The sequence below is a fragment of the Gymnogyps californianus genome, unplaced genomic scaffold (genome assembly GCF_018139145.2).
Source record: "Gymnogyps californianus isolate 813 unplaced genomic scaffold, ASM1813914v2 HiC_scaffold_333, whole genome shotgun sequence".
Classification (NCBI taxonomy): Eukaryota; Metazoa; Chordata; class Aves; order Accipitriformes; family Cathartidae; genus Gymnogyps; species Gymnogyps californianus.
Window position 1 is genome coordinate 1 of NW_026114217.1, and position 22676 is coordinate 22676.

The 22676-nt window shown below is 53.5% G+C and overlaps 1 protein-coding gene, 1 long non-coding RNA gene and 2 pseudogenes across 2 annotated transcripts; 2 read left to right on the forward strand and 2 right to left on the reverse strand.

Moving 5' to 3' along the window:
• The first annotated feature begins 269 nt into the window (after positions 1 to 269).
• Positions 270 to 9103, forward strand: LOC127028496 (butyrophilin subfamily 1 member A1-like). Its single transcript, XM_050914258.1, is given in 12 exon segments — positions 270 to 522; positions 1200 to 1304; positions 2403 to 2426; positions 2429 to 2749; positions 3310 to 3591; positions 4643 to 4747; positions 5343 to 5363; positions 6006 to 6026; positions 6670 to 6690; positions 7143 to 7163; positions 7594 to 7626; positions 8098 to 9103. Coding segments are annotated over 11 exon segments (1452 nt in total). The 5' UTR covers positions 270 to 522; positions 1200 to 1219; the 3' UTR covers positions 8616 to 9103.
• A 4355-nt stretch (positions 9104 to 13458) lies between these two features.
• Positions 13459 to 16882, forward strand: LOC127028499 (platelet glycoprotein Ib alpha chain-like; annotated as a pseudogene).
• Positions 16883 to 19473: 2591 nt separating this feature from the next.
• Positions 19474 to 21613, reverse strand: LOC127028498 (uncharacterized). Its single transcript, XR_007768006.1, has 2 exons — positions 19864 to 21613; positions 19474 to 19745 (listed from the first exon to the last, which is right to left on the reverse strand). It is a non-coding gene; the product is annotated as an uncharacterized LOC127028498 (long non-coding RNA).
• An 8-nt stretch (positions 21614 to 21621) lies between these two features.
• Positions 21622 to 22669, reverse strand: LOC127028497 (E3 ubiquitin-protein ligase TRIM7-like; annotated as a pseudogene).
• Between the last annotated feature and the right edge of the window lie 7 nt (positions 22670 to 22676).

The following is a 22676-nucleotide window of genomic DNA, read 5'->3' on the forward strand; positions in this document are numbered from 1 at the left end:
GTCCTCGACGGCCTCACCTCTTGACCGGGGCGGGAATTGCTTTTAAGCAATTTTTAAGCTAGTGCTGGGCTTTGCTCCCACCCCGGCACCGCCTCTGGGTGCAAATCCTGGCTCCGTCACCTCCCTCCTTCCCACTGCCTCTGGGCTTTTCGCCGGGGACGTGCAAACTGCTGCCAGTATCCATCCCCTCCCAAGTCCGGGGAGAGCCGTGGGAGGAGGCTGCGATACGCAGCCGTGGAGGGTGTCTGCAGCAGGGGCGTGCCTGTGGATGTTGCCAGAAGAGCATTTCCAGACAAAAGCATTGCCAAAAAACCCCTAAGTCACTCAGCAACTTTCATTTTTGAGCGGAGGCAGCGCAGGAGGAAACTGATAGCAGGCTGGGACGCAGAGTGACGTTTTTATTTGTTTCTTGGACAGGGAAAAGCTTAGCTCGAATCGGGATGACCCCTCTGGACGCACCGGGTGACGGCTGAGTAGCTCCTGCCCCAGCCCAGAGCCCAGGAAGGAGCTTGGGGCCTCCAGGTACGTGTCGTCTCTCGGAAAGCTGCAGGTTGAAATCACTTTCTGCCATCTGCCAAAATGGGTCATGGATTTCACCTCTCGTGAACAAAGCCAGGACTACGTCAGAGAGTGATAAGAGGCTTTTAGGGGGGTTCAGAGCAGGGCCAGGTCCCATCTTGGCCGGGTGTTGAATTAGTGTTTTGGTTATTGTGCTTTCCCTGGTCTGAGACCCCTGCCCTCGCTGCGGTGGCAGGGGATGTGCTACCGAGTCCCGAGTTTGTCCCGCAGGAGAAGCGCGCAGCCCCAGCTCCACGTGCATTTGGTCTGGGTTTCTCCTTCTCGTCCTGCACCTTTCCGTCTCTTTCTTACGGCTGGATAAGAAAAGCAAAGGCTCCATATTAAAACAACTGCCACTTTTTCATGGAATTAGAGGAGATGTTGCAGCTTGTCCTTTGTTTCCCCATGGGAAATTCCTACAACTTTTTATACCAGTCGGGTAGTTTGTATGTAAAGCACCAAGCAAATTCAGGCTGATGATGGAAAACCGATTTCAACCTTCAGCACCTGAGGCTCTTCCCTAGACATCATAAAAAGAGGCTGCAATCAGCAATAAACCCCTTTAAAAGTGAATTCTGCTTTTTTTGTATTCCCTTGTTTCTTCTCCCTTTTGCCCTTTCCCTCTCCTTCCTCGTCTCCAGGTTGTGCTCCAGCGAAGAGGATGCTCTCCGGTTTCCACCTCCGCTGCTCTCTGCCGGCTTTTATCATTTATGGTTTAGTTCTCCAAGTTCACAAGCTGCAGTCAGGTAGGGATCCCCCTGGTTCTTGCTGATCCCTGTGGCATTGCTTCCAGCCTGAATATTTTCCCGGCTTCCAGTGCAGCAACTCCCCGTGAATGGCAGAGCCCAGAGCAGGATGAGACCCTTTGCCATAAACCTTGTCCGCTTCTGAGAGCGCCAGCATCCTTCTGGATCCTGGTTTATTACCTCCGGCCGTGTCAGCGCAGGCATTCGCACAACCTCGCTGAACTCAGGCGGAGATTAGATGATGCCGATGAGTTGATTATAGTTTGCTGCCATTTCCCTCCCTGCTTTCCCCGTTCCCAGCACAGTCCCAGCATGTCATTGCTTTACTGGGCTGTGTCCAGGGTGTGCTGGACCCTTTGCAGAACCAATTCAATAAAGGGAAAAAAGAACAACAAAAATGTTTAGAAAATATTCTGGGCTCTTTTTTCTGTTAGATTGCTGACCTGAAGCAGCTTCTTCAAGGCCGCCCTGGCAAAAGGATGCAGCACAACAGTTGACTCAAAAGTTACCTTGCCAAAAAAAAGTTGATTTGCTTTTGTTTTCCTTCAACCAGAAACCACTTTCTCTGTGAGTGGAGTGGCCAGCTTATTAATAAGCCTTTTTTTTTAATTTGCAAAGATGCCCAGAGCACCTGAGATGTTTTTATTTTCTCTTGTAATAGGTGCGAATAGCTGAGGAAATTTGAGTTTTATTTGTACCCAAGTTGTCTGCTTTCTCCGGCCAACCACCCAGAAACCTTCCAGCCGCTTCCTTCGTTCCTTATCCTGCTTTCTCCCCACCCTGAGCAGCATGGGCAGCACTTGTCCCCTTGAGAACAAACCATCTTTTAGGGATTTGAAGAACTTTCCCGCTAGCGCAGGACAGGGAAGCAGAGGAACGGGTGGTGGCCCGGCCCCAGCCTGCTCAGCGTGCTGCATGGCAGGGGTCCCTCTCCCAGCCCTCCCCTCAATGCCTCGTCTCCCTGGCAGGTTACGCTGCCAACGCGATGGCACGGCACGGCAGCACGCGAACCGTGCGGAGCAGCATCCGCTGGTTTTCCGAGCTCAGTCGCCACAGCAAACTCATGGTTATTTCTTCTTCCTCCGGGGGTTTCTCCAGCTCCGCTCACTGTGATGGGACCCCCGGCCCCATCACCGTGGCCATGGGCAAGGACGTGGTGTTGCCCTGCCGCTTCTCCCCAGAGCGGAGCACACAGGACATGGAGGTGATCTGGTTTCGGGAACAATTCTCGCCCTTTGTGCATCGCTACAAGGACGGCCAGGACCAGTTCGGGGAGCAGATGCATCAATACCAAGGGCGCACCGAGCTGTGGAAGGACGGCCTCGCCAAGGGCAGTGTGGACTTGACAATTTTGCATGTCCAACTGTCTGATGGAGGGAATTACACCTGCTTTGTTCGCCATGACTCAAGTTATGATGAGGCTGTGGTGGAGCTGAAGGTGACAGGTCTGTAGTCCGTCTCCCTGGCACCTCTAATTTACTTGCTCGTAGCCAGCGCTCTTCTTCCCTGTCCTTCTTCCCAGAAGCAATTTCCGGTGGATGCTTTGGAAATAGGGTTTTATTAAGTAAGTCCCATGGTTGAAAATACCAAGAATGTCTCAGAGAGGTAAAACTGCCTACTGGGCGGCCGTAAGGAGCTTGTGAGACATGCTACCTACTTCCGAAGTGTTCTTGATATTGTCTTCTTCATATAAGTGGGTGTAAGAAAAAAATTTGGCATTGGGTAATAAAGTAAGAATGTCTTGGTTCGTGCTTTTATATTTTAATATCCAGGCCTGCAGATTATTTTGCTGCAGTAGTAGCCTCTAGAGCAGATCTTTGAGTTATGTGAAAAAGACTGCAAGAAACGTCCTGACTCCAGGTGACACTTGTCTTTTAAAAAAACCTAGGATTTGTCTATGTTGAAGTTTAGCCCTTCTTGTCAGGGAGAGGAACAGCCAGGCCACCTTATTCCCCCGATATCCGGCATCTCGCAGCATCACCTGGGGGTCTCTCTTTTCCCGCAGCCACCGGCTCTGCCCCGCTCATCACGCTGGAGCGCTACCAGGACGGGGGGATCCGGGTGGCCTGTCACTCGGCCGGCTGGTACCCGCAGCCCCAGGTGCTGTGGCAAGATCCCCACGGGCGGCATTTCCCATCCCTCTCCAAAAAAGTGACCCAGGACGCGAGCGGACTCTTTGCAGTGGAAAGCAGCATAATCCTCACCAGGGGCGTGAACGAGAAACTCTCCTGCTCGGTCCAACATGCCCTGCGCAGCCAAGAACGGACGTCAGCTTTTTACGTATCAGGTGAGCAGAGGACGAGGGCATCGCCCTGTTAACCTTTCCGATGGAGCTGTGCTCAGAAAGCGCCGCCGGCAGAAAATCTCAGGTGCACCTTGCAGGCTGTGTGTTCGGTGCATCAAGTGTATTTTGCACGCTGCGTGTGCAAACAGCTGCGGCTTTCGGCAGCGTTTGTGCAGGTGTGCTGCCAAAATTCACCAGTTCCGTCTTGAAGTGTGGGGTTAGGGGGGAAAAAGACAACCGTCATTGTAGCAGAGTTTCTATAGACACCTGGATTAAACACAAACATTCACAACACTGGAACCAAACAAAAAAGGAGAAACCAACCCGTGCCCTTAGTCTCACCTGCTGTGAAATCCTGTTCTCCTGGTTTGGTATGAGAAATAAATCATTGTGTCTCATTTTAGCATCTGCATGTATTGAATATATTTTTATTTTTTCCTTGTCACACAGAAAAGCTCCTTTTTTACTGCAAGGTTGATTTGGGGCGGGGAATATATCAGAACAGAGGTGCAGTGGTGAACTGGACTGAACATACACCAAACCGCACCACAGTGTCACATCCTTTTCAGCTGCATCCTGTTCCTTTTTTACTTTGGGAATGAACAATTTTGGGAGACTTTATTTCCCGGGGGGCCCGTACCTTTCTCCTGGTGATACTGCTCTGCACTGGGGTGTTGCTGTATTTGTTACCCTGTTTCTGATCCTATGTTGCCTAATGAAATACAATTTTTTTTTCCAAAGGAGAAGAAAGCATGCTTTAACTAGAAATAATTTGGTTAGAAATCCATTTTCGCTTTAAAAATCCCCCACAATGTATGCAGACAAAATGTCATCAGCCTCGGACAAGTGCTGAATTGCCAAAATGGATTTTTTTTTTTAAATACTGTTTTTTGTTGGTTTGTGGAGTCCCGTCAGGAGCTGATTTTCACTCTCGATGGGATTCAGGCCTGCTTGGGAGGAGCTTGTATGAAATAAATAGAAATAATCCGCTTCCTGTTGCTTGCTTAGGTTACTTGCAGAGTAACCCAGCCCCTTTGGGGATTTTATTTTTCAGATCCCTTTTTCCAAAACGCCCATCCTTGGATGATCGCCCTGGGCGTGGTCCTGGCTGCTGTGGTCGCTCTCCTCATTATCGCTGCCTATCTATTGAAAATTAAAGGTATCATCCTGGCGCGGTGTTTGGGGAAGGGGCTGGGCGGCTGTCCTATTCGGCTGCCTCTGCTTTTGATGGACGAGTGAGTTTGAGAAATGCCCCGATGGTGCCGGAGTCTTGTCTCGGTGTCTCGGACACACGTACGGTGCCAGGGAACTTAAAGACCCAGGGATTTAATTTCTGGCAAGCAAAGAAAAGCTGTTTCTCCAACACAAAGGCTAGCAAAGAAGGAAGTGGGCCTTAAAGCAGCGCGAGCCAGCCGTTCCTCTGCCCCGGCTGAGGGTGCATTCTGCCCGCAGAAATGGAGCAATAATTTGCCTCGCCCTGCAAAAAAACCCTGGCACTTTTGGGGCCTGGCAGGGCTTCCTTTCCTTCTGAAAGACCCCTCTGGGGTAACTAATACGGAGGAATGAAGGAAACTGAAATCCTGTATTTCTGACCAAAAGGAGCGGAGCCGGTGGGTCGTGCAGGCACCGCAGCACTTCCAGACCCCACGGCCTTTCTGCCTTGCAAGTGGCTGTGACTCCTGCTGTGGTTTAATCAGTGCTCTTTGGAAGGGATGTTTTTAAAAATTACTTACATTTCTTTCTTTCCTTCGCAGGAACGCATGAGAAAAAAATAGGTAAGCTTTACTTTCCATTTTCCAGAAATTGGAGAATTCCCTCAAACGGAAGAATTTCTGGGGGATGTGGGGGAGGGAAATGGTTTGGCGAGCGGCTATAGAAAATTGTGAAATTAATTTATGAAATTATGAGATGATGTTGTAATTTTAAGGAAAAGCATTGCAGAACCAAAGAAAGCGTGAACAGATGTTGTAGCAACAGTGAACTTTTTGCTTTTCAAAGGGCTCTCAAGGTTCTTTCCAAAGCTGGAGGAAGCTTCGGGGTAGCACATTTCATTTTGCAGGGGCCTCAGCTTTGTCTCAGCACTAAAAAAACACAGGGGCAGGATGGTTAGGTAGCACCGAAGGTGAAATTTAACCCCATGCTCCTCCCTTGTTGATGCAAACCTGCCCCTTCACCGCTGCCCTGGAGCTGGAGCCCTTGCTCGGATCTCCAGCAACGCAGCGCTGGCCTCTGCCCAAGGTGGGTTCAGGGAGGGTGGGCAAGATCGCCAAATGTCTTGAGAAGAAAGGTCTTGAGTTGCTCCTGGGTTGAAGCTTTTCCATCGTGAGCAATTTCCGCCTCCTCCCACCCCCACCAAGTGTATCGGGGCAAAAGGAATCGGCTTTGGTGGTGACGCTCTGTTCTGGTTTTCTTTTCAGCGACGCACGAGGCAGCACTGCGTAAGTCTCGCTCCCCATCTTCCTGGTGAAATCCTCTGTGAAAACTTTCAGACTTTTTTATTCATCCTCTCATTCTGTCCAAATGTTCTTTTTAGGCAGATACTTTACTTCCCCCTCCCCTGAGCCCCTAATAGTGTGAAAATTCACTCTGTAAAGTCGTTAGGATTTTTTCCCTGAGTGGCTGTCACTTTCTTTTTAATTTAAGTAGTGAAATAGTGCTGAAAAGTTATTGGGTTTTAGGGGAAGATTATGGAAACCTAAGCTGTTGAGAATTTTCTTATAAAAAAGTAGCTTGGTTACCAAGAGATTAAAACCAACAAAAACACTTGAAAAGGGCACATGTTTTTATTTGTTTGTTTGCTTGCTTGCTTGTAGCTCATAGAATTGCCAAGGAATAGTCCTTTGGCTATTAAAAATGAGCTCTTGCTAAATTGGTGCCAGTGCAGGGGGAAATAAATGATGGGGAAAATAAATACAGGTCAGCTCACTCGGGAATCATGAGCATCCTTGCAATCAGAGTGCAAATCAGCGCATCTGCCCCCTTCATCACAGCCTCTCCTCACCTCTGTGGTCCTTTAGCTGGGGTCCCAGGGAAGGGACTGTGTCAAATAGTAACTCGTGTGTGTTTCTGTTTGTTGTTCAGGGGACCGTGATGCAGAAATTGGTGAGTCTCCTTCTCTTCCTTACAAAGGATTTTTTACAGAGTCTGTATAGGGTGGCGGTCTTTTGTTTCATTTACACTTTTAAAGTGTGAAGTGAACGAAAGAGTGGTTGGGGATAAGGGGGAAAGGAGAGAGTGAATTTGAGAATCAAAAAATTAAAGATCATTGAAGATGGTGTCTGGGGTTGGGGATGGATGACTGCAGCGGTGGCGCAGGCAGGGTGAGAGTGCCCTGCGACAGGTCGCCTTGTAGGCGAGGGACCTCCCAGAGCCCTTTTCCTGCCCCAGACTGGGGCAGGACAACCTGCACCATCACCTGCAGAGCAGAGCTCCAGGCTGGGGGTGGGAGCGGGCTTTGCATTGCCGAGTCTTAGCAGAAACCCGCGGTTACGGGAGAGGTTATACCCAAATCAATATCCCACAACCCATTGGTGCTGATTTATCTTCTTTTTCAGAGAAGCAAGCTGAAGAACTGGGTGAGTATCGTTCTCCTTCCTACATGGGAGACTTTTCAGTTGGGCCATTTTCTCATCTGGGTTTTGCACATATGCCCGCGTTTTGATTTTCCTTTTGGGAACAGAAGAGGTAGCAAATACTGAGCTCATTTCAGAAATGTTATTTTCCTTTGCTCTTTATGAGTTTTCAAGCTATTGTCTGTAATCCTTCTATACGAAGAAGAAAATTCTTTCAGTTTTCAAAGAAAGTACAAACAGACTATAAATATGTCTGAATCGGGACAGGCAGCGTGATTATATTTGTAGAAAATGGATGGAGCCCTTTCACGTAGCTGGACATTGACGTTTTGAAGCTACATGCTGTGAGATGACTTTCACAAATATAATGAGCTAATCCGGTACACGTGTGTTCAGATTACCTCTCATCTGTGTTTTTTTATGTTTTTTAAAGCATGGAGAAGATATGCAGCGCCTATAAAAGAAGGTAATTAAAGTTTAGTCTTTCAGGCTGCTGAATCATCTTCCCTGCTTTAATCTCCCTTCCTGGTAGTTCCCCTCCCGCAGTGATGCTGGTGGGACCAGGGATGCTTCTGCCAACCCTCACTTTACAGGAGGAAGCGTAGTACTCAGACCCGTTGTTCATTTGGTGCATGCCCCAGTTTCAGACAAATCTGGAGAGTCCTGGTCCTCAGTGAGCAGTGCTGGTCACATTTTAGAGACATGGGGACTTCTTCAGCCTGGGGGTCTGCTGACGATCCTCCTCCCTCTCTGCTCGATGTCATCTCTCTGCTTCATTTTGGGTTCCTTGCACTAATATTGTTACTTTGTGCAGCTTCCCATGCCACAGTCTGCCAGCTACCACTTGCACCCTTTTTCTTCTTCCTTATGCAGCCCCAGCAAAGATCTCTCCTGGGGTGAGCTCTGCCCTGATGTGTTGACTCCATCTCTCCTGCAGTGAAGGTGGTTCTGGATTCAGACACAGCCCACAGCGCCCTTGTCCTGTCTGGCGACTGCAAAAGTGTGAGACGAGAAGACATGCGGCAGAACGTCCTCGACATCCCTGAGAGATTTAGCCTGTGGCGCTGCGTGCTGGGCTGTGATGGCTTCACCTCAGGGAGATACTACTGGGAGGTGGAGGTGGTGGATGCTGGAGGATGGACTGTGGGCGTCTCTAGAGAAGATGTGAAAAGGAAGGACGATATTGAGTTTAAACCGGAGGCGGGCATCTGGGCAGTGGGGCAGTGGGCAGGGCAATTCCAAGCTTTCACGTCCCCTAATCGCACTCTTCTTCCTGAAATCCAGGCTCCCAAGCGGATCCGGGTCTCTCTGGATTATGGAGAGGGACGGGTGGCATTTTTCAGTGTTGACGAGGAGATTCCCATCTTCACGTTTCCACTGGTGTCATTCGAGGGGGTAAAAGTCTACCCTTGGTTCTGGCTGGGTCCTGGGACGTGGCTCAAAACGTGGCCCTGATGAAGAGGAGGGAGTAAGAGAAGGCTTTTTTAGGGGACCTCGGGAGTTCAGACTCACAGAAGGATTTAGGTTGGAAGGAACTTGTGGAGGTTTCTGTTGCAACCACCTGCTCACAGCAGGGCTAACCTCAAAGCTGCCTTAGGTGTCTTTGGACCTTGTGCAGCTGAATTGTGTAGGATCTGCAAGGGTGGAGATCTCGTTACCTCTCTGTACCTCTGTCCTGGTTCTGCACCTCTCTCAAGGGGAAGAATTAACCCTTTATGTTTGGTCAGAGTTTCCCCAACTTTAACTCGTGACTGTTGCCTTTCATCCTTGCTCTCCACCTGTTGAACAACACTTCCACTGAAAAGACACTCCCACAACAGGGATCGCTTTTTAAATGTACAGAATGAAGTTACTTCAGCGGGATTTGTCTGTATGTGTGTGTCCTGGTTTCAGCTGAGATGATAGAGTTAATTTTCGTCTTAGTAGCTGGTTGTCCTGGTTTCGGCTGGACAGAGTTAATTTTCTTCTTAGTAGCTGGTACAGTGCTGTGTTTTGGATTTAGTGTGAGAATGATGTTGATAACACTCCGATGTTTTAGTTGTTGCTAAGTAGCGCTTATCTTAGCCAAGGATTTTCACTTTCCCATGCTCTGCCAGCAAGCAGGTGTGCAAGAAGCTGGGAGGGAGCAGAGCCGGGGCAGCTGACCTGAACTAGCCAAAGGGCTATTCCATACCATGAACGTCATGCCCAGTATATAAACAGGGGGGTGGCCGGGGCGCGGATCGTGCTCGGACTAACTGGCATCGGTCAGCGGGTGGTGAGCAATTGCATTGTGCATCCTTGCCTTTTTTTGTTTGTTTGTTTTTTTTTCCGTTCCTCCCCTCCTTTTTATATTCCTTTCATTACTATTATTATTATTATATTATTATTACTATTGTTGTATTATATTTTACTTTAGTTATTAAACTGTTCTTATCTCAACCCATGAGTTTTACTTTTTTTTTCCCTCTTTCCTCCTCCTCCCCCACTGGGAGGGGGAAGGGGGAAGCGGCTGCGTGGTGCTTAGTTGCTGGCTGGGGTTAAACCACGACACTGGTACAGTGCTGTGTTTTGGATTTAGTGTGAGAATACTGTTGATAACACATTGATGGTTTAGTTGTTGCTAAGTAGCGCTTATCTTAAGTTAAGGATTTTCAGTTTTCCATGCTCTGCCAGCAAGCAGGTGTGCAAGAAGCTGGGAGGGAGCATGGCCGGGACAGCTGACCCCAACTAGCCAAAGGGCTATTCCATACCATGGAACGTCATGCCCAGTATATAAACAGGGGAGTTGGCCGGGAGGAGCAGATCGCTGCTCAGGCATCGGTCAGCGGGTGGCGAGCAATTGCATTGTGCATCCCTTGCCTTTTCTTGGGTGTTATTTCCTGTTTTTATTATATTCCGTTCATTACAATCTTATTATTATTATTATTATTATTAGTTCGTAGTGTATTTTGTTTTACTTTAGTTATTAAACTGTTCTTATCTCAACAGTTTTACTTTTTTTTTCCCTCTTCCTCCCCACCCCACTGGGAGGGGGGAGGGGAAGCGGCTGCGTGGTGCTGAGTTGCTGGCTGGGGTTAAACCATGACAGTGTGTCAGCAGCAGCGTCTGTGTCTGAGGCGTTGTCTCCACCTCCTTTCAGCCTGTGGGGAGCTGCAGGCCCTTTTCAGAAAACGGCTCGCTGCATCCCGCAGGAGACAACGAAGGCATGTCAGTGGGATCGGTCCGTGGCTCTGCTTGTCCCCGCGCCTGCCTGCAGCACAAGCCCGGGTGACGAGCTCACATCTACACTGCGAGATGGATCCCACCTTTGGTCGCTCATTCTGGGGAAGGAAAAGCTGCTTTTGCTTACAGTGCCGAGGAGCCTGGAGCAGGCTCAGGATGTCCCATGTGGGCTGAAATGAAGCTGGAGAACCCAAAAATTCATATGAAGACGGGCATCTCCTCTTGAGGCATGTTTTCGGGCAACTCCAGATTATTTTGCTGTAGTGGAAACTGCCACCTGCAAGGGGAGGATAGAAGTATGTGCTTCCTCTGAGGCCAGACATGCTTTTGCACCAGATTCTCCATTCAACTGATGTCCCGCAAGCATGGACCTTCCCAAGGGAAGGCTTCACCATTACTACTGAATTCACGGGCTTCTCAGAAATGAAAGAGGATGCACTTGTGTGTGTGCCAGGGTAGGTCTGTTCAAGCTCAGCCCAGGGCAGCTCCATCCTCCCACCATGGAGGAGCCCGAAGGAAAGAGCTCAGAGATGCTATTAGGGCTTTCACCTTTCTTTCTGCCCAGCCCCTAGGAGTAATGCTCCCAGAGGCTGGTGGTCATGTCTCAGCTTTGTTCCTTGCCATGCACAAGCCCACACGATGCAGCAGATGCCAAACCAGCTGTGGGGCCTGCAGTAGCTGAGGGGCTTGTCGAAGGACCCAGTGACAGAGCGTTCCAAAGCCCCCTGTGAACAGTGTCACAAGCCTACAGGGCCAGGCAGCATGAGGGTGGCCCCTGCTGCCAGGGCTCTGAAGAGTGGTTAGACATTCATGTCCCTAAAGAAGGCTGGTGGGAAGGTGAAGATACAGACCCAGCTTTCTGCACCGGAGAAGGAGCACCGTGCTCCTCGAGCCAGTTGCACGTTTCTATGATCCTCGGGCACCATCACCTCATGATCTCCTTCCTATTTCCCAGGGTCACATACGGTGTTGGTGAGGTGCTAAAGGAAGTGGGAAACAGCCTGGATCACCTTGTTCCCTCCAAACACCCACTCGAAACAGTCTGCAGGTGAAATCAAGGTTGGGGCAACAACCTCATGGGAGATCGACCCCCGGGGTGTGGGAACAGGCTCTGGAGCAGGGGAGGAAGCTGATGGACTGGACAAAAAGGTGAACCTAGGACAGGAATGAGAGAGTGGACTGCAAATGTGGGGCAAAAGCATCGTCGCTAGTAGGATGGCTGACGTAACCCTCATCTCCCTCTTGCCTTCACCTGAGGGAAGCAGGTTCAGCAAGGAGACACCTTCCCCGCTCCTTTGCTCTCCCCACCTGGATGTCAGGACCCCAGGATCTCTCCTGGCCTCCTCCTCACTACTCGTAACCAGCCATGGGAAGAGTGTGCCTGCAGATGACTCCTGACCTGTGCACCCCTTTCCTCCGGTACAGCGTGCCCCTTCCCCTTCAGCAAGACTTGTCACAGTGGACTGCTTGGGTCTTCTGCTCCTTCTCCTTCAGGGAGAGAAGCAGGTGGGGTGAAGGACCTTTTGAAGATTAAAGGTGTCCTAGTCCGTTCATCTACCTGGAAAAGGGAGACAGAGAGGCAGAAGCAATGATAAGGGCTGTGGGTTGGGAACGTGGGGCCGTGGCATGGAAGACCAACTGGTGGTGGTGTGGGGGATGCTGTAGGCCCAGGGTGAGGGTAAGAGTAGTGCTGTGGAGGAGAGGAAACCACATGCAGGCTTAATCCCTGGGATCCTATGAGAAGGCCAGGGTTACATTTGCTCTCTCCCTTCCTACCGCCTGCTTTCTGTTGGAAATCGCTGATGCAGAGCCAAAAAACAGCCCCCCAAGTTCTGCCTCTGCTGCTGCCTCCAGCCCTCTTACTACAAGCTGAACCAAAATGCCCCTGCAGTGAGTGGGCTGGGGGTGAGAGAGAGGCCGGGAGAGGACACAGGAGGGACAGCTGACCCCAGTGGACCAGAGGGATATTCCATTCCATGTAGCATCATGATCAGCAATAAAACTTGGGGAGGGGAGGAAGTTTTTCCAAGGTACCATTGCTCGAGGACTGGCTGGGCATGGATCTGCTGGTGGGAGGTGGTGAGTGAACGCTTTTGCATCACTTTTTTTCCTCTCTCTCTTTCCTTCACTCATTAAACTGTCTTTATCTTGACCCACAAAGGTTTTTTTCTCGCTGTTGCTTTTCCAGTTCTCTCCGCCATCCTGCTATAGAGGCAGTGGGCGAGCGGCTGGTGGGTGCTTAGCTGCTGGCTGGGGTTGACCCACCACAATCCACAGAACGGAAGACCAGTAGAAAACCAATCAGTATCTCCCCTCCTCTGTAGCATCTCCCCTTGCAGCTTTTGGGTGAACCTCCAGCCCTGCAGTCCAAGATGCTCTGCAGCGACCTATGGGCCAAGGAAGTGGAGACAGCTCGGCTGCAGGAACAGACAGCAGGAGGAATTGTAAAACCGAGCTCCTTCCTCTGCCTCTAATCTCCTTGCCTGGTCTGTGCTGCGGCTTCTCCCACAAATGTTAAAGCTGCCTCAGCTCTCCAGAAGAGCCATCCCCATTTTTCCTGGCAAGCCAGAAAGAAAGGATCCCTCATCTACACCACAAACAACTAGCTGAGGTTATGTGCAGAAACTGTTTCTCGCCGGTATGCCAACTAGGCTGCGGTCCCCAGGGTGAGGTGCCTCAAGGACTGAAGCCTAGAGCGTGCTGAGAAGCTGCCTTGAAGCAGAGGAAGGGGCAGACGTTTGTGCAAGGGACCGTTTTCCCCGGGATGTAAAAGGGTGCGGCTTAGGGGGCAGGAGGCATGCAAGGGCTCCTCCTTGGAGCAACCCTCCCTCCTTTACTGCGTAGAAGCAAGAAATTATGGAGCTGGTCTCTGGCTGAGACTTCTCCAAGGAGACGGTGGTGTGGCAGCGCAGTTAAAGCGAGGGCTGTGCTGAAGGACAGGAGATGGGTTTGGGTGCTCAGGAAGCCGCAGCTCCCCTCCCACAGCTGTGTGTGCTGATAGAGGGCCTGGGCAGCCCGCCGCTGGCGCTGCCACCAGAGCAGCACCCGGTCCTCGGGCAGGAGGGAGGCAAAGCAGCAGGAGAGCAAATGCTGGAGGCTCCACGGGTGAGTCCCAGGAAGCAGTGTCCATCAGGGGCCGGGCACTCGAGGTAGCCATGTCTGTGCATGGGAAGCTCTTTTTACATGATTCATGCTCCTACCTTGTGAACCCAAATCTAGCAGAGGGCTCAGCTGGTAAGAGCATAGTCAGGGAGCCTCTTCCAGCACACAGCTTGTCTGGGCTGGTATGGGTGTGGGTGTGCAGGGACGTGAACACCGCGGCCACTGCCTTTGCAGTGGTGAGGGCAGCAATGCCACCCCAGCAGAGGAGGCACCGCCATGAGGAGGCGTGTGAATCAGGTTCTCCCTCCCATGGAGGAGGATGAGGTGAGCAAAAGGGCAGAGATGGTGTCTCCTTGCTGAGCCTGCTGCCCTCCACGGACGAGATGATGGGGTGGGTGCTGGCAATGGGTGTGGGACTCATGTCTCCCTTCCATCCTCCCAGGGAGGAGCTGTGGGGCTCAGAGGGCTCCCAGAGGGTCTGGTGGGGGATGCCAGCTCTGTTGTGAAGAGTGCTTGCGCGGGAAGAAAGGCGATGTGTAGGTGTGTGCCTGCCTGTGCCCATGCCTCTCAGCTCTCCCCTCCAGGCCATGCGGGTCCCTGCCCTGCTCCTGCTCATCCTCCCGGCCCCGCTGCCCCCAGCCGGCACTACCGACCCAGGCCAGCCCTGCCCGTCGGAGATGAACAAGGTCAAGGACCTCCTGGAGGTGAACTGCACGGGGCAGGCTCTCAGCGCGGTGCCCCAGACCTGCCTGTGGACACAGGCATCCTGCTGCTCAACGCCAACCGCCTGGCATCCCTCTCCACCGCCACCTTCCTGCCCCTCCCCCAGCTGCAGGACCTCGACCTGTCCAACAACGGGCTGGCGGCTCTGCACACTGGGCCCCTGCTGCTGTCCCTGAAGGAGCTGATCCTCTCCCACAACGCGCTGGGGCCCTGCCCGCCCTGCAGGGCCTGCCCGAGCTCACCCGCCTGGCCGTGGCCAACAACAGCCTGGCGACACTGGCCCCGGGGGCTTTCCGCACCGTGCCACGGCTGCAGGACCTGGACCTGCGAGGGAACCGGCTGCGGACACTGCCCCAGGAGGCCTTTGCGGGGCTGACGGCACTCAAGGACTTGGACCTCTCAGACAACCTCCTGGAGGAGCTCCCCAAGGAGCTGCTGCAGGATCTGCAAAAGCTGGAGACCCTCTGGCTCTCAGGGAACCGCCTGCGGACCCTGCCCACTGACTTCTTCCCCGAGGGGCACCTCTTCATGTATGTCTTCCTCACTGAGAACCCCTGGCACTGCGACTGCGACCTGCGCTACCTGCGGGCCTGGATCCGGCAGAACGATGACAGTGTCTATCAGCCCGAGCGGGCCTGGAGAAGACAAAGGTGGAGGTCGCCCCTGAGAAGGTGGTGTGCCACAGCCCCGCTGAGCATCGGCAGAAGCCCATCATCCACTTCAAGCCCAACTGCGGCAACATGGGGGATGCGGATGAGGAGGAAGAGTACGAATACAACGATGGGGAAGAAACGATGGAGAAAGCTACCATGATCACCTTCTTCCCCCCATCCATCCCTCCCGGAAGAGCACACCACCATGCCCCTTGCTGTTACCTGGCCTCCCCTCACTACCACAAGACCTCCCCTCAGCACCCCCTGTAGCTCCACCCTTGCCCCAAGCACTTCGCTTGCGATGCCTGCAAGCACCACAGGTCCCAGCACCACCACTCCTGCGCCAGCCAGTCCCACCATCACACCCACACACAGACCCCCAGCACTGCCGCCATTCTCATTGCTGCTCCCGCCAGCACCCCGCAGAGACCCACACCCTTGTCTCTACCACCTCACTGCCAACCAATATGAGCACCAGACCTCCCAGCACCAGCAGCCGTCCTCAAACCACCCTTGCCGCCGGCACTACCAACACCTATGCCGCTCTCATGGTGTCCACTGGCACGTTTTACACCACCTCCGCAGCAGTGACTTCTACTGCCACGCTAGAGGCCTCTTCCATTGTCAGATCTTCACCTCCTCCTCTGACGTCGACCACGCCGGCGGTCTCCACCACCATGCTTTCCACTCATGCCCTAACACAGCCAGCTTCCCTGAACACCACACGCTTCACCCAGCCTGCACCTTCCCTTCCACCTGCACCTCTCCCCCTCTGCCCATGCTCCACCTCAGGACTGGTCGTACCTGTGCTGCACTCACGGGCAGGTGGGGAGGGTCCGCAGCGGGGGCAGTGGGTGCTGAGGCACTGCTGCCTGTTGCACTGGGTGCTCTACCTGGCCTCCTTGGCTCTGCTGGTCCTGACCGTGCTGGCTCTAGCAGGCTGGCTGGTGTGGATGTGTCTGGTGGGACGGCCCTCCTGGCACGAGTCCCTGCAGACCCAAGAGGTGCAGTATCCGCTGCTGAGGTGGAGGGAGTCGACAGGAAGCCCTGCGATGCATCTCAGCAGCTTCAAAAGCCCCCGCCAGCGCCCCACGTTCTGTACCATCAAGGAAGTAGAGTTGTGCCCTGAGGTCACTTACTGCACGATTAAAGATGTGGGGATACAGCGCAGTCCTCCTGCAAGTTCCTCCTTCTGCACCACAAAGGAGCTGTGGGTCCACCATCGTCCCCTGAATGCTTCATTCAAGTCTTTCTCCAGGAAGCTGATGGTCACAAACCTCGGGTCCCTGAGGACCCCTTCTGCTTACAGCCTGGACAGGGGTGTCAAGGCCATCGGTGACGTCAGGGTGAAATATGCTGGCAACACCTTGTAAATGCTTCTGTACGTTCAGAGAAAGAGGCGGAGGGTTGTGGCTCTGCTTCACATACCCTTCTTTTACAAGGGAAAGATCTGCTTGCCCAGGGGGAAGCCATCCAGCTCCTTCCTCTAGTATTACTCTCACACACCCTGAGGTTTCTAGATCTGAAATAATTACTTGGGTACTTGGCAGGGGGAGAAGATGTCCTAAACTGGTCAGTGATAGTTTGGGGCTGCCACTGCCTGGTTTTGGGGTGAGTGTGGGAAAGCAGAGCTTCCTTTGTGCTCTATGTCCCAACTGCTTCTGTTCGAATGCTGCACATAAAGATGCGCTATGCTTTCAACTCAGTGCCAGGTTGTTTTAATCACAGAATAAATATTCTCTTTGCCTGAATTTCAAATGGGTGCTAGTTCCATTTCATTGGACATCCCATAGTCCTGGCAGGGTACAGTGAATGACAAAATTGTCTTCAGTACTTGGAACAGTGAAGATGATAGAGAGGAAAAGTCCGCTTATAGCCAGCTTCCTGACTTTTGCCCCAAATGTGTGATCCTTCCCTGGGGGGTTGAATCACGTGGGAAAAGCATCCCACTGCATGTCCCACTGTCACGTAATAAGTTCAGGAAATGGTAGGTGACGATGCCTCTGCATGACCCATCATGGGATGGCTGGAAATGGGGGAGGAGGGCGGGAGGCTTCAGAGGGCAATGGATGTGACTTGTAAGGGATCACACTAGGACAAAGTGGGGGGGGGTCACACACTATGTCCCTCTGCTCCTTTGCTGAACCCGAGTGGATCAGTCCAATGCCCTGCTAGATCGAGACCTGTAATTTCTTGAATTCAAAGCACCGTGTGCCATTCCTCCTTCTCTCTAGCTGCAGAGCAGGACGCTTTTCCTTACGTGTTCCCTGACCTTAGGCTGGAAGTCGCTGGTGGTATGAGCAGCAGGGGCCAGTGTCCTGTCTCTCCCAACAGGATTGCTCCAGCCCTGGGGCCTGGTCCGTGTCTGCTCTTCTTCTCCATCTCCTGTCCCAGGGTTCTCATGCAACTCGGTGATATCCCAGCATCTCTCGCAGCAGCTTCTGTCTGCCCAGCTGTGGGCCCCTGTGGGCTGGTCCAGGCTCTGTTCTGAGCGTGAGGGTCTCATTTGATCACGGGGTGAATGTCTTCTGCCACAGCCAGGCTGTGCATCTCTGCTTCCCTCTCTCTGCCAGCCTCCCTGCCTGTCTCTTCCCTTCTGCCATGTACCCATGGGCACCTTCCCTTTTCCCTGTCGTGCAGGGATGACTCGGTCCCCGGTGCTCCTGGGGGCTTGCAGTGCAGAGAGGCCTCTTCAGCCCAGCTGCAGTTACGGTCCCTGCACAGTAGCATCCTGCTTCAAATCAGCTTGTGCAGTGGAGCTCCCACGCAGGCGCTGCCTCCCTCCGCACACCCCTTCCCTTGGCGGTGAGTGTGGCAGCACTGCTCTGTGCCTTGTCCTGGGTACCCCTCTCCTTCAGCCCCTCCCCGACAAACCCTGTGTCACCAGGACATTCCCAGTGAAGAAAAATTTGTGGGTTTAGTTTAACCTTTCCAGCCCTGGCTGCCTCCCAGGAGCTTGGTCTTGCAACTCATCTAGTTCTGGCAGGTAACGAAGGATGTGCACTCCCACACCACGTTCCCCTAGTAAGGACTTTGGAGCCAGTGTTTCAGTTAGGAAACCCACTGTTGATCCAAATATGCAACTGTGAAAGCCAGAAGTCCCTGGCTGGGGGCAGTTGGGGCCCGGCCCGGTGCTGCTGCGCAGCCATGGCTTCACTCTCAGCTTCGTTGTTTTTATCGTAGTTGCCGATAATTGGAGTTGTTGCATGTGCCCCTGCGAAACTCAATAGTGACTCTTTGAGTCTTCTCCTCCTTCCCAGAGGAGACGTTCAGCTCGTGGATGTGGGAAATCAGTGATTCTGACCCGCCACGTTCCGGTGTCATGGGGAAACGGGCTGTGCAATTATGTAAATAAAAGTGAGAGAAACTTTGGGCTGTTGCGTTGTTACTGGAGATGGGAGAGCCTGAAGAGCCCAGGCTGTCTCCCTGATAGCGAGCCCCGTGTGCTGGCTTCCCGAGGTGCTGTGGGCAGCTTTCCTGAGCTGCCCCCAGGAGAGCTGGCAGAAGGTTTTGCATTTGAGCCAAAGCTGGACAAAACCCAAGGCTTTTTGTCATTTGTGGGCAGGTTTCTCTTGTCTGTGCACAGAAACCTCCCTGGTGCGGGCCAAGCAAGGAGGTGATGTTTGGGCCAAGGGAGTCCTTTTGGCCTTCTCCAGAGGGTGGGCATGGGGCTGCACGAAGCGATCCCAGTGCTCCCTGTGACGCAGCCCCGCAGAGGCTCCTGCCGCTGCCCGCTGGCACGGCCCCAGTGAATTGCCTGACCGGAGTCTGCCCCGCTGCCGGCCGGTCCGGCCCAGCCCTTTGCTCCAGGGTGGTGGGAGACGCTGGACCTGTCTGCCAGGCCGTGCTCTCGTCCGAGCCCTGGCAAGGCCTCGGGGTGCTGTGTCCGAGGCTGCAGCGTGCGAGAGCCGTCGGCAGCTGCAGGGCAGGAGAGGCCGATCCACGCTCCTGGGGCACGCTGCGCAGCCGGCTCCGAGAGCATCTGGGGCCAGCAGCATGGCAGGGGCTGCAGGTTGGTGTGGGGCAGGACGCCTGCCCAGGGCTGGATCTGGCACCTTGGGGCAGAGACCCAGGCACCCATCGGTCCCTTTTCCATGGTGTGATGAGGAGCCCCAGCCCTGCCCTTAGCCCCTGGCCACGGGGTGGGCATTGGAGCCTGGTTAGAAAGGCTGTGCCGCTTTTGAAGAGGGGGGTGGAAATCAGTAAGCTGCATATTACAAGTGCCACTCAAGACACTGCAAAACCAACGTTCGAACACGTTTCCAAGGCCCTGGACAATGCCTTAGCCTTGGGCAAGACCTTGGACGAGACCCATGTTTCCTGGATGAGCTGGCACATCGAGAGGGCTCTGGGCCTGTTTGTGTTAAAAGAAAAAAACGTTTAAAAGAGAGAGCGCAGTGTTCCTGGGGAGAAGACTCACCCCAGTCCTTTAAAATAAAACTGTGCTGCAACACAGCAATCTGCCCAGGACGAGGAGAAGAAAAAGCAGCGGCAGCCAGAACAGTGTAAAAGAAACAGAAAACCCAGAGAAAGAGGGCTCACCCTGTTTTAACAGGGACGGCTTTCATTCGCAGCTGCTCAGAACGTACCGAATCTGAGCAGGATTTGTTTGAAGCATCTCTGACGCAGACTAGCGTTGAGAAAAAACTGTTTATTGAGTTGCCTCCACTGCCCGTCGCTGCAGCCTGTTCCCCCGGGCACAGGGAGGATCACGTAGGTCTGATCAACACCCTGCTCTGCCTTTGCTGCCAGGACAGGCCCCACCTTGGTGCTGACGAGACCGTGGGCTTCGTGAGTTCCCCGCTGGCCTCCATGCCCGGCCACCGACCGGTGCGGCAGCGGGTCGACTGCCGGCCCCATGCCTTTGCTTGGTCGCAGCTGTGACGCGCCGTCCACGCAGGCTCTGGGTATGGGACAAAAACTCCTGGCTGAGGTTGTCTTCCTGAGACGTGCCCCTTAGAGGGCCCATATTAGTCTGGCCTTGCTTTTCAAGGACCTCTGCGTTCCTGAAGACTTCCTACCTGCAGTGGCACCAGAACGCAGAGATACCTCTTGCACAAGAAGAGCGCTGAATGTAAACTCCTGTGAGTCTTCATGGTGCGATCCTACATGAAATTGTTGTATTTCCTACCAAAACGCTGCAATTATGCAACTCAGCTGCCAAAGAGTTGGGGTTTTTTTATTATTATTTTTGGGGGGGGCACAGCAAAGAGGAACCCATTAAACCTTTTCTCACCCTCCAAAACACAAAATTCCAGTGAAGAGGATCCAGGGCACCCATCTGTTGAGAAACCCAGCTTTCCTCCGGTCTCACCCTGCCTGCATCAGGGTGGCTAAGCTGGCTTTCAGAAAGCAATTTCCTTTTCTTGGTTGAGGTAGGTGTTCCTCACCACACGGGACAAGTCCTTTGGGGTGTTTCCCATGACAAGGAGGGTGCTCTGTGCTTCAAAGAGACCCCTCACGTTTCAGGATTGGTTTTGGGACTCTGCAGGTATGTGTGTGCTCGTGGCTGGGATCTCTCCGCAGGACCCGGGGCTCCGGGCACCAGGCAGCTGGTCGGCACGCAACTCGGCCGCCTCCTTGGCTATTCTCCAGAGATGCGAGGACCAGACCCCATGGCATTGGAGGAGACCAGGGACACCAATGCTGTTGCCTGTGCCCAGCTGCCACCACAAAGGTGACGAGTTGGCACTAAGAGGGTCCAACCAGCAATGTAGCTGGAGAAGAAGGAATCCAGGCTGGACCCAGGCAATGTTCCCCTTCACCTACATTCACCTTTTCTTCTCCTAAGAGCAGGAGTTAGCAGGAGAGGACAAAGCAAGGTCCCTGGGAGTGGGGACCCCCCACCTTTTCCAGGTCTAGCATGTCCTTTGAACGTCATTTCCTCAAAATCCCAGTTCTCCGGAGCAGATCTACAGCTGGAAGGCATGTCCTCTGAGGAGCGGCTGAGCACTCTGGGTTTGTCTTGTTTGGAGAAAAGGAGGCTGAGGGGCGACCTCATTGCTCTCTGCAGCTTCCTGAGGAGGGGACGTGGAGAGGGAGGTGCTGCTCTCTACTCCCTGGGATCCACGCGTCATGCGTGGGAATGGTTCAAAGCTGCGCCAGGGGAGGCTCAGACGTAACATGAGGAAGCATTTCTTTACCGAGAGGATGGTCAAACACTAGAACAGGCTTCCTCGAGAGGTGGTCGATGCCCCAAGCCTCCCCGCGTTTAAGAGGCATTTGGACAATGCCCTTAATAACATGCTTTAACTTTTGGTCAGCCCTGAAATGGTCAGGCGGTTGGACTAGGTGATCGTTGTAGGTCCCTTCCAACTGAAAGAGTCTAGTCTAGTCTATGTGAGGAGAAGGAGACCTTGATGAGGGGAGATCAGAGAATGGCAGATCTGTGGGAATTGCCTCGCCTGTGGACTTCAGACACTTCTCAATTTCTTGCTTACCTTCCTTGGCTGCCCCTGTAGCTTTTACTAGTGCTCTGCTGCAAGAAATGTGTTTAATGCACATGTCAGTGAGAACTGGAAATAAGGCAAGGAGAGGCTTTGGATGTATAGAGAAGATAAGCGTTATCATGAGCTCCAGCATCCAGCTATGTTTGGAGGTTTTTTTTAACTTGGTCATTAAGCTTAATTGAAAAAAGCCAGAGACACTACTCCAGCACCTTTTAAGGAGTTTTCATGGCCTTGTACAGAGCTGCTCTTCAGCACCCCAGCACTGATGCCACTTCTCTGCCCTGGGGCCACCTGGCACCAAGCTCCTCTGTGCACCAAATCTCTGTGCCCCGTTGTCTCTGCAGTCCCAGCTGTGGGGTGGAGGGGATGAAGTAGGCTCTTTGGTGGCATCCGTCTCCAAGACCTGCCAGTCCTCCCACTTAGTGGCCAGAGGAACCACGCGAGGAGAAGCCAGCAGGACACAGGACCCTCCCAGTTCCCAGCACCAAGACCCAAGATGATGGTGTTCACCTTTCCAGTCTCCCCCTGTCACCCGCGCTCCCTCCATGTCAGGGGCACAGCTTGAGCCACGAGTCCATCCCCACCCAGAGCCACGGGCGTAGCCTCTCCCCGGGATGTGAAGCCAGGCAGAAAGCAAAGATTGGGGCTTTGTTTTCGGTATCAGCAAATGCCACCTGCCTGGCTGTAAAGTCCAGGCAGACCTGGATGGCCCTGGGGAGGCAGGCAAGGTGCAGGGGGGTCCAGTCAGGGTCAGTGAAAGCATGGTATTGTCCAAACCACTGCCCCACGGCCCAGATCCCCTCCCGGGGGTAAAACTGAGGACCCCCTTCCTCCTGACAGACTCCTGGGCCACCCCCACAGCCCACCAGTCCCCCCCTTGGCCACCTCCACCTCCCAGCAGTGCCTCCCTGCGGCGAAGCCCTGGCTGCCCAGCACGCACGGCTCCGTGTCAAACCGCTCGGGGTTGTTGGGCAGCGAGGTCCACTCGTCCCCCCGTCCCACGCCTCGCTGGTCGCCAGCCAGGATGAGGAAGGGGTTGGCGGTGTCTGGGTCCAGGGTCACGTCGGCTGGGGACAGAGGAGGAGAAGCTGCTCGGGACAGGCAGCCCCAGGGGTGCGTTGGGGCTGCATCCATCCCAGCAGAAGAAGGGACGGGGCGATTTCCTTTCCCCTGCCCAGAGATGTCCAGCATGGGGTGGGAAACCTCCTCGTGCTGGACGGCCCCAGCCTCAGTGCTGCCCTGATCCTGCCCTTGCTCCTGATCCAGGAGCTTCCATGCGATCCCTGGCCGAGGAGACCTCAGTTTCCGGGAGGAGGATGCGCCTGAGTGGATGGGTGCACATCGGCTGTGCAGACACCTGCACCTCAGCGTGGGTGTCTCTAGTG